General features: G+C 44.1%; 1 protein-coding gene across 3 annotated transcripts in view; it reads left to right on the top strand.

The window, feature by feature from the left end:
- Positions 1–17,215, top strand: part of LOC147460179 (uncharacterized) — a 54,293-nt gene that overhangs the window by 11,176 nt on the left and 25,902 nt on the right. For 2 of the 3 annotated variants that reach the window (XM_086511280.1, XM_086511278.1), the window contains 3 exons: positions 6,402–7,240; positions 7,353–7,479; positions 7,671–8,015. In XM_086511280.1, the coding sequence (XP_086367406.1) occupies positions 6,402–7,240; positions 7,353–7,479; positions 7,671–8,015 (1,311 nt within the window). The remainder of the gene's footprint in view (positions 1–6,401; positions 7,241–7,352; positions 7,480–7,670; positions 8,016–17,215) is intronic. The other variant, XM_086511279.1, reaches the window with a different exon arrangement.

The raw sequence follows: 17,215 nt of genomic DNA, 5'->3' as shown, positions 1-17,215 counted from the left end.
ATATATCACGTCGGAAGAGCAAAGCACTTATTCTAAGGAAGGTCGTTGTTTTCATTGTCACATTAAGAGTCACATAAAAAGAACATGTCCTAAGCTTGAATCGAATGAATCTAAAGAACCCACAGCACCCACTTCCTCTGTCAATGCAATGAATGATAACACGAGTGTGCCCCAAGTTTCTTAGGACCCTCCCATTGATGATTCTCTCATTAAATGTTATGGTCGTACGTCGGGGCACCGTTTTGTCATATTGTTTGGCCCAGGTAGTATGCATGATGTGATCAGTTCCTCTCTTGTTTAGAGAGCCCGCCTCGAAGTTAGTTCGAGATCTCCTATCGAGGTCTCTGTCTTTCATCCCGATATGAACGCTCTCATCACGGAGGAGTGCCTTGATGTGTTGTTTGCCATTCAACAGACTGCCTTCACTAGAAGATTTGTTGTTTCTCCTCTCTCAGGATGTGATATGATTTTGAGCATTCGATGGTTTCGTGATAATGACGCTCTCATGGATTTTATGACTAACACTATAACTCTCAATGCCACAAGTGGTTCTCCTATTGTCATTCATGGAGAGGACATTGCTCATTCTCCATCTCTCATTGCTAATATGCAGAACAAGATTGAAAGATTCAAGAGAAGGAGACTCTCTCAATCTCTTTTTCTCCACAACATGACACACAGAACTTGCATGATTACGAGAAGTATGATGATTTGATTGACAATGATTTACATGATGATTTAGATGATAAAGACAAGCATGATGATTTGCATGATCAAGATGTGATTTCTCACAAGCATGACAAGTTACATGAAGAAGATGTGATTGTTCACCAGGATGAGGTGTTAGTGGATGCTTTTTCTAGCAAAGCTAACCTTGTTGCAGATTCGATCAATCACGAAGAAGCGATCTTGGCTCTCGAGCCTAGGTCCAAAGAACCCCCTCAAGAAGAGGCAATCTTGGCTCTCGAGCTTAGGTCCAAAGAACCGTCACAGGAAGTATTATGTGTTCGCATGATTGATACGCACGCATTGTTCGAGTGTTTCATTCGTGATCGTTTCCTATATTTTAGTCAGCATTGTTATGTGATCCCTTTTCCTAGGCATGACATATTGAATGTTGAATACGTTTCTCTCATGGATGAGCACGAATGTATGCAGATTTTTCGTGAAAAGCTAAAAAGTATGTATGTCAGGAAGTCACATTCCATGACTCTTCCTTGGCATGACACAGTTTCCGAACGAGCACATGAAAGTGTGAGCACCAAGCATGCGCATTTCCGTTGTGAATTGCCAAAGTTGATGGCTCTAGATCAAAAGAGAAAGACTCGATCTCATTGTTTGCATGTGTTTGATGAACGGGTTGTCACTCCGTCTCTTTGTTCATCTACATTGCATGCACAGTCTTTAGAGAAGACAAGATTTTTTTCCTTCACTTTACATGGAATGGGTATGTTCATGGTTTTGTGTTGGAGATGGTTTCAGGAATTTTCAGCCATGGAGATTCTTGAAGACGGAAGAAGCAGGACTCTAGATGAAGTTGAAGCAAGGAAGGAGCCACAAAAGACTTTGTGTTGCTTTCGGCGCGGCCCAAAGAAGCAAACTTTGCAGACCTTTATGAAGTTCAAGTACCGCACGACCCACACATCAGAATGGGCCGGCGAAGAGTCCCTTCCAGGATTCCGGATGCTATTGGCGATCTCCCTCGACGCCATACAGTTCGGTACCAGTACCTCACTTTGAAAAGGAGGGGATGTCATGTGACACATCCAACCCTATGTGTCCGTGGACAAGCTACAACATGATCAGGGTTCAGTCAATCCAGTCAGTTTAGATTAGAAGTGATCTGGCACTTTTGTGAGTCTATTCGTAGACCGTGCATGCCCAGTCACTTAGCATAGATGCATATCCTCTGGTTGCACACAACATGATCATCAGTATTCCCTTCAGAATCCATCAGATTTAGTTAGGGAAATTTTCCAGTGCACTTAGCCTATTTTCCCTATTTTTGATATTTTTCACTTATTATTTTTAAGTGACTTTCCAACAAAAGTAGGTAGGGCAATTTTGCTAAGTTAATATATAAGCAAACCCGAGTTAGCACTTTTTGGCAGAAGAGGCAGCAGGAGCCCATGCTCAACAGGCACCTTCTCAGCAGAACCCCAGCACTTGGCGTTTTTGGATCTCCCAACCTCGCCATACACATCAGCCCCTAGCGTTTTCTAGCGCCAGGAAATCTCTCCACTTTGGCGTTTTTCCCACCTGTAGCCATCGCCAGCAAGCCAGCACCATTAGCGTTTTTGACCTCAGCCAATCAGCCCATTAGCGTTTTTGACCTCAACGTTTTCAGCCATAAAACACAGCATCAGACCTGCAACAGACAAGCGTTTTCAGCCCTCAACATCAGCCACAAAAACGCAGATTTTTCAGCATTCAAAACGCAGATTCAGCAGCAGATAAAAACTCAGCAGATTCAGCCCCATTGGTTGCAGAAGATCCCCCATTTTCAGCCTCAAAAACGCAGCCAAAACAGTCATTTTCAGCCACCGAAACAGTCCCGAAAATCAGCAGTTAGAAGACCACAGATTTCAGCCCTAAAGTCGTCGTCGTCATCACCGTCATCGTCATCGCCATAGTCCCAGATTGCATCAGCCCATTGCATCGTCATTGTATCACTTTGTGCAATCATAAGTAGACCACTCTCGTCGACGAGAGTAGGGCCTTCGGAGGAGGGTTTTACAACGTCTCTGGTGTCGTATCTCTCTTCTCTCTCTATCTCTCAGTCTCACACACTTGCACGCACATTGTCCATTTACTTTGTTCGTGATCATAGCACTTTCCACTAAGAACGGAAGGCTCTCCCTTCCATAAGAACTAAAAGGAACCTTGAGCACAGTTCGGAGCACTCATCTTGAGCAAAGCACAAACAATCATTCTACTGCACCTAACATGCTCTTTCTCCCTCCATACATCTTGACCTCTCTTTCTCATTCCCTCTCTTCAGAGAAATAAAAGAAACTATCATTCAGGCTCAAAAGCAACCATTAACGCAAGGAAAGAACGAAAGATTTGTGGAAGTGTAAAACCTAGATCTTCACTATTTCAATCCGTTGCACCTAACACGATGAGAAGCGTACACTTCTCCCAATTGACAATGAGCATGAACCTGCGAAACCACTTAATGGCCAAAATGATATCACATTTGTAAGTTTAGACACTACAAAACGACAGTGAATTGGGTTTGTTAAGTGATCAATTTGACATCATCACATTCTTGAGAGATCGAAGCGTCCATGCCTTCAAAGAACCCCTACACCAAGAGGGTGGGATAGGAGAAGTCAGAGTCAAATAACACAATGACCCTTTGACCATTGACATGTCCATAGCATTTTATGAGTTCATCCTCTTCGAAAGTCCCATTCTGCTTAGCTTCTTGCTCTACCACACCCATAGCATTCACTTGAGGAGTAGAGTTAGGAGTTAACGCAGTAGTGGGTTCATTTTTAGATTCTTTCTTAGGACAATCTTTTTTCATGTGACTTAATACGGGACAACGAAAACACCTACATTCCTTTGCATACATTCCTTCCAAGAACGCCGACAGGGAATGATGGTATATGGACCATTATTTGCAGGTTCAGCAAACAGACCCATTTCATTCCTGTCAGGAAGAAGATAAAATCTAATCAGATGGCACGGTTATTCATTTACAATGTGTTTAAGTACCATGGTATGCCACAATCAATTGTCAATGATCATGATCCTCGCATGACAAGTTTGTTTTAGAGAGGATTGGTTGAGAATATGGACACTACGCTCAACTTCTCGTCTTCGTTTCATCCACAAAGTGATGGATAGTCAGAAGAGGCTAATTTTACTGTCTTGGATCTACTGAAATGTTATGTGCCAGATAATAAGGGCAAGTGGGAACAATATTTGCCTATACTTGAGTATGTGTACAACAATACGATGCATTCGTCCACAGGCAAGGCACCTTTTAAGATTGTTGAAGGTGGCAAAAAGGTTGCTCCCATTTTGCATACAAAGGACAAGATCTTTGAGGCAGATCGATACATTGAGAACATGGATGAAATGTGTAAGAAGATTAAGCTTGCCTTGGAGAAGACTCGGGCAAAGCAGAAAAGGGTTGTTGATTTTTACCGTCGTGAATTACTGTTTTCAGCTGGTGATTGGGTACTTTTACTATTTGAAAAGGCAAGGTTAATAAAGATGAAGGGCAAGAAAAGGGTGTTTCCGAAGCTCAGCATGCTCAGGTAATACAAATGATTCTTTTAATGAATATGTAGCATGAATACGCATGGAAAAGAAGCTGAATCACTGGCTAGGCGAAAAGGGGGTGGATCACCGAATTGGTTATTACTAGATGATCAAGAAATAGAGGAGTGGGATTTAATTTCAAAATCAGATCCTAAGGTGGTAAAGATCAATAAACATATGAAACCAGAAATTAAAGAAAAAGCCAGGCGACTATTTCAGTAGTATTGGGACGTTTTTACCTGGGAACATACAGATCTGAAGAGTGTCAACCCAGAGGTGTGCCTACATCGGATATCACTGAAACCGGATGCACGACTAGTACAACTGTTGAAGTACAGGACGAATCCGAATTATGCAAAGAAAGTTAAGGAAGAAATTGACAATTTACTGAAGGCAGGGTTCATCATTGAAGTAGCAAGCAACGACTGGTTGTTTCCCATAGTGGTGGTCCCGAAGAAGAACAGAAAACTCAGGGTCTATGTGGATTAGTGTAAGGTGCAGCGGATGTGAATGTTGAACTTTGCTCGTGCTCCGAACTGTGGTCAGGGGTTCCTTTACTTACGGAAGGGAGAGCCTTCCGTTTCTTTAGTGAGAGAGTGCAAATGATCACAAACGAAGTGGTAAACACTGTGAATGAAGGTGCTGAGATTGAGAGATAGAGAGAGAAGAATACGACACCAGAATGTTGTCAAACCCTCCTCCGAAGGCCCCACTCTCTATGGCGAGAGTGGTCTACTATTGATTGCACAATTCTCTACAATGCAATGGACTTGCTAACGATGTCGACGATGATGAGGACGACGACGAGACGGCTGAAATTTGCAAATCTTTATCTGCTGAATTCTGACTCTATGTCGGTGACGACGGCAATGACAACGACGCCGCGACGACGAGAAGTAAAGATTTGTGGAAGTCTAAATCCTAGATCTTCACCATTTTAATTCTGCCACACCTGACAGTTGATTGCGCTCCAAATGTGAGAGGAACCAAGGGTTGAAAGCTGGCTGCAAAAACACATCTGATCTGTCGCGTAAAGCAATGATGATGGAGCTGATGATGGGCAGCGATGGGAGCACTCAATGTGGCGAGAGGAAATGGCTGAGAAGAGGTTCAATGGGCTGTCGAAGTACCGGGCGGCAACATGGAGGCTAGGGTTAGCAGATCCGAAACGGTTCAGCGAGGGAATGGGCTGAAATCTGAAAACGCTGGGCTGATTTGTCGCCAAATGATAGCGCTGAGGCTGATCTGCGATGGAGACTAAAACCTCTAGAGAGGAGAAAAAACGTTGGCAGATGAGCTCTCTCCAATCTGGCGCTAGGTTTCTTTGTTGAAAACGCTGGCTATTCTACTCCCTTTATAGGTGAGGTATATTGCTTAAGAACTTCTTAGGACTTAGGTAGGGCAAAACCTTTGTCAAAAATTATAAAAATAAATCGTAAAAATGACATATTAATAAACTTGATCAAGGCGAAGTTTCGTGGTGAAACCATCACACATTTGCTCACGCGGGAGTCCAATTGATGCGGGGAATCGCCTGTTGGTTTTCTCTAACCTAAAACTACGTGCACGTCATGCCAGATGCCTACCGTAGTGTAACATGTATCAAAACGCTTGTACAATCCGTTTATGCAAGAGGGTTTCAAAACTGGAAAACCTAATCTAATGGACTCGTCCGGACATGTAGGTCCTACTAACAGGCTCACAAAATTGCCAGTACTAATCCTCCTAGGATTCTAAACACTCCTATCTAGAGAGAAGTGCAAAATTGGCTTTGGAAGTCGATGAAGCATGTCCATGTGGCACACAAAGCCGACGTGACACTCATACATATAGAGCACGTGCTTTCCTCCTTTGCTCTTTCTCAATTGTCATGTTGATGATAGAGGTGGGAGTCGGCGTTTTATGTTTACCGTTTTTGGCTACTTGGATCCATTGGTCCGCTTCCTCTACTTGTTCTTGGTGCAGATGAGCACCTCTACCCATGAAGAGGTCTCACATGCCTCCTGTTCCGCTTGGATGGTGAGCACTTGCTCCTTTATGTGAGAGAGAGAGAGAGAGAGAGAGAGAGAGAGAGAGAGAGAGAGGATTGCTACTTTACAACTCAATTTCTCATATCCATTTTGCAGGGAAGGCAAGTTCAATCAAAATCAACAAGCATATGAAGGCTGAAACGGAGGAACTACCTGCTTGCAGGTCTGAGAATGGAAGCACCCTTGCGAGCAATCATGGAGACCAGGAAGAGAAGCATGAAAAAATTTTAAGCAGATTTCCCTCGTGGTCTGTAGAAAGTACATATAGTGCACTTGGTGGCGAGAAGTCTGAAAGGAAGGAACTACCGACTTGTAGGTCTGAGAATGGAAGCACCCTTGCCGGCAGTCATGGTGCCCAGGAAGAGAAGCATGAAAAAATTGTGAACAGATTGCCCTCGAGGCCTGTGGAAAGTACACATGGAGCACTTGGTGGTGAGATGATGCCTCCACTATGGAAGGATGTCGAGGAGCTTAAAGTGGCAGAGAATCATTCAAATACCTGTCAAGATCTGGCTGACTGGGAACATGCTGAAGCAGCCACAACATGTGAGTTGTTTGATCCTGGGGATTCTGTGCAATTTATGGACACAGAAACTGCAGCCACATTGAGAGACACCACTGCAGGGACTGTGGGGGAGAATAGTGAACTGCTCCTTTTCACAAAGGCTCCCAATGGTTTTGAGTGTGAAGACCGGCTGAAAATTTTGAGTGAAGGAAACTTTAATCGTACCTTAAAAACGATCCCAGAAGATTTGAACAAGCCTTTTGATGGCTCACATGGTCTGACAGAAATTAATTACACGGGGCATTCCCTTTGCAATAGTGAGACCGTTGTTTCGCCCAGGGCTAATGAAAGATTCCCACGAGAGAATCTCTCTGATCTCGCAACAGAACCTTTGGGTTCCCATACAAGCATGAGGGCACGAGACGCTTTGGTATTGATTCCCATTCTACTGAGACTAATGTGCAATGAGTTTTCTCTCTTTTTTTGAGGGTTCCCATGCAATAATTCTAGTGAAAGACTATGAGGTGATCTGATGAATGCAGAATTTTCTGGACGTTTCAGAGCATCAAAGGCTTGTTCAAGAAATAAGTACAGCAGTAGTTGTCAGCACTGACTTAAATGGATGGCAACGTTTTGATGCAGAAGAAAGTGAGAATAAGGGCATTTTAGGTATGTAAACTAAATTCGTGCTCTCTCTCTCTCTCTCTCTCTCTCTCTCTCTCTCTCTCTCTCTCTCTCTCTCTCTCTCTCTCTCTGTGTGTGTGTGTGTGTGTGTGTGTGTGTGTGTGTGTGTGGTGTGTGTGCGTTCATGGGTTTACATCTTTTTGATTGGCGCTAAATGAATGTTCGTCATGATGAAGTAGGTTTCGAGAAAACTATTGCTGGGGCCTCACAGAACCAACCTGAACTTTGGGAGCAGCTCCTGGAGGATGGATTGGAAGGTAGTGCTCAATGTACTCCAATGGCAACTGCAGCGGTTAAGGCTGAGGTCTGTATCAAATCTTCTGTACATGATGGGAACGAGTCCTGGTTGGCTTCGCCTGGCAACCCTTTCATTGAGGACTTTGCAAGGCCAAGCAGTGTCTCCGAAACAGATGGCTTTGTTACTAATGTGAACTTCGTAAGCTCTCAATCACTTCATGATTATGGGGTAGAGGCACCATTTGAGCGCCCAATTCAAACAGGTGGCATTGTTAAATACGCAGGTATTAGAATTTAGGACCCTTCTAAATTTGTTGTGTTTATGTTATTTGTAAGAAGTGCAAAGTTTATACATAATACTCCAGGGTCTTGTTGTTAGTTGGACAACAAGTTGCTGTTACTTTGTCATTTTTCTAGTAATAGGTTTACGTGTGTGAGCCTTTGTTCTTGTCTAACAGTTGCAAGTAAAGCAAATGAATTTGAGTTCAATCCCATATGCCCAGACATGTAAGCTTACAAGTCTCAAGATTAGATTCGCATGCCAGGCCTCCATAGTATATTGGCTATTCTATGTCTTTGCACCTGAGAGTGTAGAGCAGAAAGGTTCGATTGAAATTGTGAGGACCCCTCAAAGTTCCAAACAGTTTACCAGCGATTGTTGGATGTGAGATTTATGTTGTATTGTGCTTGATTCCCCTTTTAGAGAATTCATTAGCAAACTCGTCTGAAGACATGCATTTGTTATTTCTGGAGATGGTATTTGAAAGATGCAAAGAGAAGAGGATTCGTTTGAATCCCTTCAAGTCGGTGTTCATGGTATGGAAGGGACATTTACTTGGATGTGTAGTGTCCATAAATGATATTGAGATGGCTGAAGACAAGATCCGAAGTGTCCAGAAGGCTAGAGCACCAACAAATGTATATGAACTTAGTTCGTTCTAGGGTAGATCAATTTCTATCGACGGTTTATTCATATGTTTGCAACGAAAGCCATTCCATAATATAAACTCACCTAGAAATGAGTTAAGTTTATCTGGACTCCTGAATGTGAAACCAATTTCGAGTCCCTAAAGGAAGCCATCGATTGAAACCAATTCTTCGCCACTCAAACAGGGATATTATTTTTCATGTTCATGGAGATGTTTCTGGCATGGCAATAGGAGCTATTATGGCTTAACCTGATGGAGAAACTGATTATTCAACAATATAATTTGCCAGCCGTGGCTTAGCAAGGGAGAGCATGGATATTCAACCGTAGAAAGAGAGGCACTGGGAATGGTATTAAATGCCACAAAGTTCAAACATCATTTGTTGGGAAAGCTATTTCGTTTCAATGTGGATCATCAAGCTCTACTTTATCTTATCAATAAGGTTATTAGCCAAGGAAGATTAATCAAATGGATTATGTTTCTTTTGGAATTTGATTTTAAAATCTTCCATAAGCTTGGCAAGACTCATTGGGGTGCAGATTTCCTATTCAGAAGTACAGAAGGTATCTCATTGACGTCCTTGAGAGATGAACCAGTAGATGCTTAATTATTTCAGACGATGACAACTGAGGAGTCAAATCCAGAATTGCGGGACGTGTATGATTTCCTGCAGTATGGTGGAGTAAGACTTGTCTTAGAGCAGCAAGAAGGCTCTTATTATCCGAAGTGTGAAATTTACAGTCATAGTTGGATCTTTATACAGACTGGGCATTGATGGAGTGTTGAGAAAATGTGTACGTAGGATGCAAGTAATCACTAAGACACACTCAAAGTTCTAAAGGACATTTTTTATTGCTATCACTTATAAGAAAATTTTGCTACCAGGTTTGTGGTGGCAGAGTATGATCTCAGATATTAGAGATTTTTGCAAAACATGCGATATTTGCCAGAGAATGGGTAGACCCAATGCAATAGATATAACACCTCTGATGTCATGTGCACATCTAACCCTATGTGTGCGTGGACAAGCTGTTCCTACTTCTAGTGTTTAGGAAGCTTAGGAAATGTTCAGGCACCCTCGTGAGCCTGTGCGCAGGCCGTGCATGTCCAAGCACTTAGAATAGTTGCATACCCTCTGATTGCACAACCCATAGCATTAGCATCATGATACAGTACCTAGCATGAGCATTTTCCACCGCATGGTTCCAGTTTTCAATCTCGCGTGTGAAACACCTCTTATAGGTCACTTTCATAATAAGTGACTTATTCATTTAATTAATTCAGGATCATGGAGGCTTCCCTTGCACTGCTCGACCCACATTGATGCACCTATATTAGGAAGGGCTTGGGTGCCAGTAGAAAGCAGAAGAAGCTGGGACACAGGAAGGGCAGGCACCTGCACAGCAACAGACAGGCACCCTCAAGCTCCCCAACGTTTTCTTAGACTAGATCCAACGTGTTCAGCCACAACCACCGGCGTTTTCAGTTTTCAGCCCTTAGCCTCGCCAGACCGCAACGCCCCCTTGCAGATCCTCGCCGCATCGACCAACCAATAGTGGCGTTTCAGTTTTCAGCCAAGACAGCCAACGTTTTGCAATTCTAGCCCAGATCAGCCAGCGTTTTGCATTCTCAGCCCTTGCACGTCTCGGCAGTTGCAGATCCCCATCAACATGACCTAGTGTTTTCAGATTTCAGCCATCAGCATCATAAATCCCAAACTTGACGGCGACATCCTCGTCGTCATCAACGTCACGGTCATCATCGTCGTCAACTTCGGCATCATCAAGTACCACAGCATCTAGAAGCATTGTACTAGATTTTGTGCAATCTAAAGCAAATACCTCTCTAGCAATAGAGAGGGGGGCCCTTGGAAGGGGATTTGGGACCCCATCTGGTGTCGTCTCTCTCTCTCTCTCTCTCTCTCTCTCTCTCTCTCTCTCTCTCTCTCTCTCTCTCTCTCTCTCTCTCCCCCCCCCCCCCCCCCTACGCGAGCTGGTCCTCCTACGCGTCGAGCGAGCAGGCCCTATTCTCAATCCCCCACCCTAGTACCCTACCCCACATTTGGGGCCCGGGTTCGATGGATCCGCCTACTGAAGAGGAAGGGCCAGGTGTAGATAGCTACACCACCCCAAAAAAAACAACGGCTACTTTCAAGCGGAGAAACAGAGATATTGTACTATCACCAGGATCATTACGAGTGGGGAAAACGTCCAAGATACATGATGAACTAATGATGGAGAAGGTCCAGGTGATGCTCAAATCAGAGCTAAACTACATGAGAGATGACATCAAGAAGGAAATGCACGCGAGCGCTGAGAGCTACAGGAACTCCATGTATGGAGACATGATGAGAGAACTAAGGAGAGAGATCCGAGGGATACAGAATGAGGAGATTCAAATCTTGAAAACGGAATTACGAAACCTAATCAAGGCCGAAGTAAATGTAACAGAATGCGTTATGCAAAAGAAACTCGATGAAGCATCAACAAGTTTTGAAGCATGGAGAACAAATATGGAAAAGCAAATGGGGGAAAAAGATGCAATAATTGAGGAGCTAAAAGGAGAACTTGCGGCTTGCAAATCTGCAACTAAGGAGAAGGGAGACGACCAACCTTCGGTGCTGAAGGAGCTCGAGGACATGAAGGATCAGATGAAAGCTCTACAGGAAGGAGATGAACAGAAATCGAAAACGGCATCTTCATGGGCGGAACGTCTTTTTAAGACACAAGAAAAGGTTGATGAAGCAGAGAAATGGATTGAGGATGCGAAGAAAGGGAAGGCCCAGATGCTCGAGACCACACCTACCTCCACCATCATTAATATGACCATTGAGGAAGAGCAGAAAAGGAAGACTCGGGCTCTGCATGTGCGGGTCACAGGAGTCAAAGACAAAGAGAATGTAGATGAAGAAGTGAAGGAACTGATACAACGCATGGGCATCACAGAACCCACTCACACAAGTGCACGGAGAGTGGGCAAGAAAGGAACCGATGAGAAGGGAAACGTAAAGGATAGGGCACTTATTCTCCGCTTCCCGAATATAGAAATAAGGAAAGAATTTCTAAAGAAGAGGCCAACTCTTAAGAAAACTGGTATTTTCCTAGGAGATGACCTTACATTGGCACAAGTGGCACACATGCAAGAGTTGATGCCAGAGATCAGGGCAGCAAGAGAAAAGGGGAAAATCGCCTTTTATAGAGGAGGGAAAGTAGTGGTTCTGGAAAAGCGCTCATCATGACGGTGCAAGATGTATGGGGCGACGCTCCGGATAGCGGCGTGGAATTGTAATGGATCATATAGGCTAGATGTAGGTGCCTTTGAAGACAGCTTTAGGGACAGAGACATAGTTTTCTACTGAGAGACACACCAGATACCGGGACAGCGTATGCCACATGTGAAGGGTTATTTATGGGAAACAGCTGGTCGACCAGACAAGAGATCTCTACAGGGTAGCCGGGGTTCAGGAGGAGTAGTAGTCTTATTTAAAGAGGAGCTGAAACCACTACTAGAGATTATCAAAAAAGATGAGCAAGCAAGGTATATGTGGGTGAGAATGAGAGCCGAGACAGGTAGATTTCTATATATCGCTATATGCTACTTCCCTCCGAGTACCTCAGTCTACTCCTCACCTAAAGGACAATCCCCTTTCTCCATATTGAATAATGACATATGGGAGTTCTCTAGAGATGGAGACATCGTTCTCTTAGGAGACTTTAATGCCAGAATGGCCAACTCTCAAGCAGTATTCTATGATACTTTTGAGGAAATGCTCAGAGAAGTGGATTTATCACAGAGAGGGCTTACTAGAAACTCACAGGATAAAGAACACACTGAATATGGGAGACATTTCATGGAGATGGCAACTATACATGGTTTGGCCATACTTAATGGTCTAGAGAATTTTCCGTTATCTGGGGGATTCACATGCTTTCCGCATAGGCATGGGGCCAGTACAATGGATTATGTCATGACTTCACCAAGCTTTATTTCTAGTATCAAGGACTTTAAGGTGGGACCCAGGCCGGTTGGGATTGCAGTGGATCATGCTTATCAATCTCCTTCCAATACAATGCCTCTCAAGTACAAAGGAAGAAGACACACACAAGATATACTTTCACGCCATAAACTGATTCAGTCTATGTGGAAAAGATCTATAATAGGATGTGGGCAGCCGAGCCAATATATACTGTAGAGGAGATTACTTCTCAATTAACAGAGATACTACATGGAGCAGCACAAGAGGCATACCCACATATTCAACCTGATCAGAAGAGAGGATCTGGGAACACGCCTCAAAACAGTTGGTATGACGAGGAATGCAGAGAGACGAGAACCCAAGTCCAGAAAGAGCTTACACTTGGGATCATCACATATAAGCAGTCTCGGATTGCTCTTCGGCGTATAGTACGTCGCAAGAAAAGGGCATTTTTAGCCAAACTAGAAAAGGATTTATATCAGCTCTTCTTGAGTCAGGACTCACATGAGGCTTGGCGCTTATTTCATGAGCACTCACCGCCTCCGACGATCACTTCTCCTGAGATCTGGGGTCAATATGTAACATCATTATATATGGTATATGGACAGCCTCCATTGCCAGATCCGCTAGAGCCATGCCCTGCTACTAGTACTTTCTTTACTACGGAAATGGTGGAAAAAGCCATTGATAAGATGAAGACAAGAAGAGCATATGATCATGAGGGTTTAGTAGCAGAACATCTGATCCATGCCAGGGATCTACTTTCAGAAGTCCTTGCTCGTCTGTTTAATCGGGTCATGTGTGAAGGATTCCCTGAATCTTGGAAATTATCTACTATCGTACCTATTTTCAAGTCAGGGGATCCTATGATACCTGGGAACTACCGTACCATTATGGTAGGTCACACTTTGACTGTACTCATCCATTCTTGAACAAAAATTGAGTAGATGGGCAGAGAATGAGGGCATAAGGGCAACAGGACAAGCTGGTTTCAGAAGGGGTTATTCCACTTTAGATCATATTCTTACGCTCAGAGCCATTATTGAGGAAGGAAGAGCAAACGGGAGAAGGATGTATTGTTGCTTTGTGGATTTTCGGAAAGCTTTTGATACAGTACCAAGGGCCAGATTGATGCGCAGGATGCAAGAGTTAGGGGTCCCCAAAGAGATTATTTGGGGGATCATGGCCTTATACGGATCAGTAACTGGTTATGTACGTACTCCAGAAGGGGATTCCGACGTTGTTCATTCCACCGTTGGAGTAAAGCAGGGATGCCCATTGTCCCCTACTTTATTTGGTATGTACATAGATGAGGTATCAGATTACATTGAGAGAGAAGGTGACAGAGGTGCTCAACTTGCAGGGTCATGGATCCCTTTGCTGTTGTATACAGATGATATTGTATTGATAGCAGAATCACCAGATGGAATGCAGAGGCAGCTGGATGCTTTATATAAATTCGCGAAGGACAGTGGACTGTCGGTAAACTTGGGTAAAACCAAAGTTATGGTGTTAACACCACACCGCAGTGGGTTAGGAGATCGGCACCTACATTTGCATATGGCCAGGATACAGTAGAGTACACAGATGCATACACATACCTTGGGGTGGTATTTGCAGGACTGAAGTTTACTCTTAAGAAAGCAGCGGATGCTAGATTATCTAGAGCCTCTGCGGCCTTGGGAGGGTTGGAGAGGATGTGTTCACAAGTGCAGTTTCAGGAACCACGAACAAAACTTTGGCTCTTTGATACTATGGTGGCTTCGGCTATGCTTTATGGGGTCCAGATTTGGGGACCATCTGTGGATCAGGATAATTGGAAGGCAATGGAGAGACCTTTGGTATCTATGATTTCCCGAATGATTAGAGCCAAGGCCTCCGTACCACACGCGATTACCCGAGCGGAACTAGCGGCCCCTCCGATAGAAATTGAAGCTCTTACCAGATCAGTGTCCTTTATGCATGGTTTGTGGGATACAAATAACTGCCGATATACTAGACTGGCCTCGAATCCTCTCGACAATTGGCAATGAAAGGGGATACATCATGCTGGTATGTGCAACTGTCCTGGTGGTTTCAAAGACACGGGTTCAATATGGAAAGATTACCCCGCTTCCAATACTCGCTTGAGGCTCCATCACTGGCAATTACACGAACGGAGATTAATAAGATCATCCGACAGGATCTTATACAATTGGATACTAAGAGGACATGGGTAGACCCTACACAAGAATTGGGCACGAAGATGGCCGACTACAAAGAAAACTTCCTACAACTATCTGAAGATGGATTTGTGATTCGCCCGAGTTACATGGATACCCACCTGTCTCATGGTTTGAGATGTGCTATTGGTCAAATTCGTACATCCTCACACCAGTTGGAAATTGAATTTGGCAGATTTAGGGGAATCCCACCTGAAAGCAGAATTTGCAAGTTATGCGGAATGGAGCCGGAGACAGAATTACACTACATATGCCACTGCACAGTATACTACGAGATACATGGGCGTTTTCACTGCCTCTTTAAAGAAGGCTTTGGACCTCTAGATAGAATCATGCAATACCAAGATCAAAGATGCTTAGGCTTGTACCTACTGGAACTACATCGGCACAGGGATAATCTAATGAGAAGACAAAGAGCACTACAGCCTCAGAGGCAGATCACAGATTTCTTCGGATCGAGAGAAGCAGGAGTGGAAGGGGAAGCAAGAGGCCAGCAGCCAACACAAAGGAGTACCCACATTCATACCAAAGGCACCCTAATTGACAGAGCGATTGAGCTTAGGAAATCGAGACGACCACGACCAAGAGGCAAAAGCACACTTCACCGGAGGAGACTACAACAAAGGATTAGAAGCATTCTAGCCAGACACCCAGAATGCTCCTAAGAAGTTTATTTAATACCTTGTATTTAGTTTTTCACATTCACTTTCACACTTTTCACACCTAGTACTTTAGTACTAAGGTACCCAGACATTGTAACAGATTCACCACTTTGTATCAGTTTGGTCTCATAGGTCATTCTGGCCTTTTGAAGACGTTAATATAACATTTCATTTCATTTCATTTCTCTCTCTCTCTCTAGCACTTTCTTGCACACACTCACAGTTTGCATTCCACTCGTGTTTTGGTCACTGCACATTCTCTCATCAAGTCAAGGAAGGCTCTCCCTTCCTGTCAGTAAAAGGAACCTTGAGCACCCATTGATCACTCATCCTGAGCCATACACCATCATTCACTTCTACTGCACATTACATTGGTATCAGAGGTCTTTGGCAGTGTATCACTCAAGGAAAGAAGCACAAGAAATTTTTTTGCTTGTTGTGATCGCACGTAACCCAAGACCACTTGGGCGTGTTGATCCCTAATCTGTGTTTTTGAAGAGTGGCAGGTAACCCAAGAAAGAAGGGCTTGTCCAACTTCCTCTCGTTCCTCTTTTCCACTCATTGAGAGCGGACCTTGCACTTAGTGGTAGGCCAATCGACGTGAGGTGGAAAAAAGCAACCTTGGTGTGAGCGCAAGGCCGCCAAGGGGTACACCCACAGGAAAGAGTCGAGCTTGGGTAAGAGAAAAGACTTCTTAAACGCAGATTGCAAGCCAAGAACTCAAGAACCTCACGATCCTCAAGAACTCAAGAACCCAAATACCCAAGAACTCAGTGCATGGTCAGGTCATCACCCGTAGCAGAATGGATACTTTGCGTGAAGGTGATGAGAGTGGAGTTGGAAAAGAAGAAGTTTCTATACCAGGAGAATCGTTCCCCGATCCTCGCCCATCCCCATCTACGCCACTGATTGCACCAAATCCTATGGAGGCTTTGGTCAAGTCGATGATAGAGATGATGCTACAACAAGAGGTGCAACGCGTCACCATGGAAGAAAGAAGGATAGCCATGGAGCGTGAGCGTGAGCAAGCGCGCCTGGCGGTCGAAGAACGAAGGGCAACTATGAAGCTCAAGCATGAGCAAGCACGCAAGGCTCAACGCATAGCGGCCGAAGAGAAACGAGCGGCTATGGAGTTAGAACGAGAGGCGCAGAGAGACCAGCGCATGCAGAAGTTGGTCCTACAAGTACTCTCCTCGAAGCCCGAGCCACTCAAGGAGGTTGGCGATTCATCAAGTAGTACAGGTGGAGACGAAGATTCCAACAATTCAGTCACTGAGAAGTTGACGTTTAGTAAGTATGATGGTAAGATGGATGCTGTTTTGGTTCATTCTTGGTTGCATCAACTTAATGCTTACTTTGCGATTGTCAAAAAAACAAGTAACAGTAAAGTTTTTGACTGTTGCCATGTACCTAGCAGGTGAAGCCATTATTTGGTATCAAGCTTGGCAAGAGTCACAGATGGCTGAGCATCTTGAGCATGCTAAGGAAGGCGTGTCCCTCTCTTTCAGTTGGGTCGACTTCCAAGACAAGCTCAAGGCTCGCTTCATGCCACCGCAGTACCTTGATCGGTTAAAAGAGATTGGCGTAGTCTTAAGCAAAATGGATCCCCTGTTATATCTTTTTCTAACCGTATTTTACAGATTGGCGTGCAATTGCATAAGCCGGATGAGGATCGCAAGGAGGCTTTCCTCTTTA

This window comes from Adiantum capillus-veneris, chromosome 4 (genome assembly GCF_014529385.1).
Source record: "Adiantum capillus-veneris isolate H3 chromosome 4, ASM1452938v2, whole genome shotgun sequence".
Taxonomy (NCBI): domain Eukaryota; kingdom Viridiplantae; phylum Streptophyta; class Polypodiopsida; order Polypodiales; family Pteridaceae; genus Adiantum; species Adiantum capillus-veneris.
This window is presented reverse-complemented; position numbering and strand designations above follow the sequence as displayed.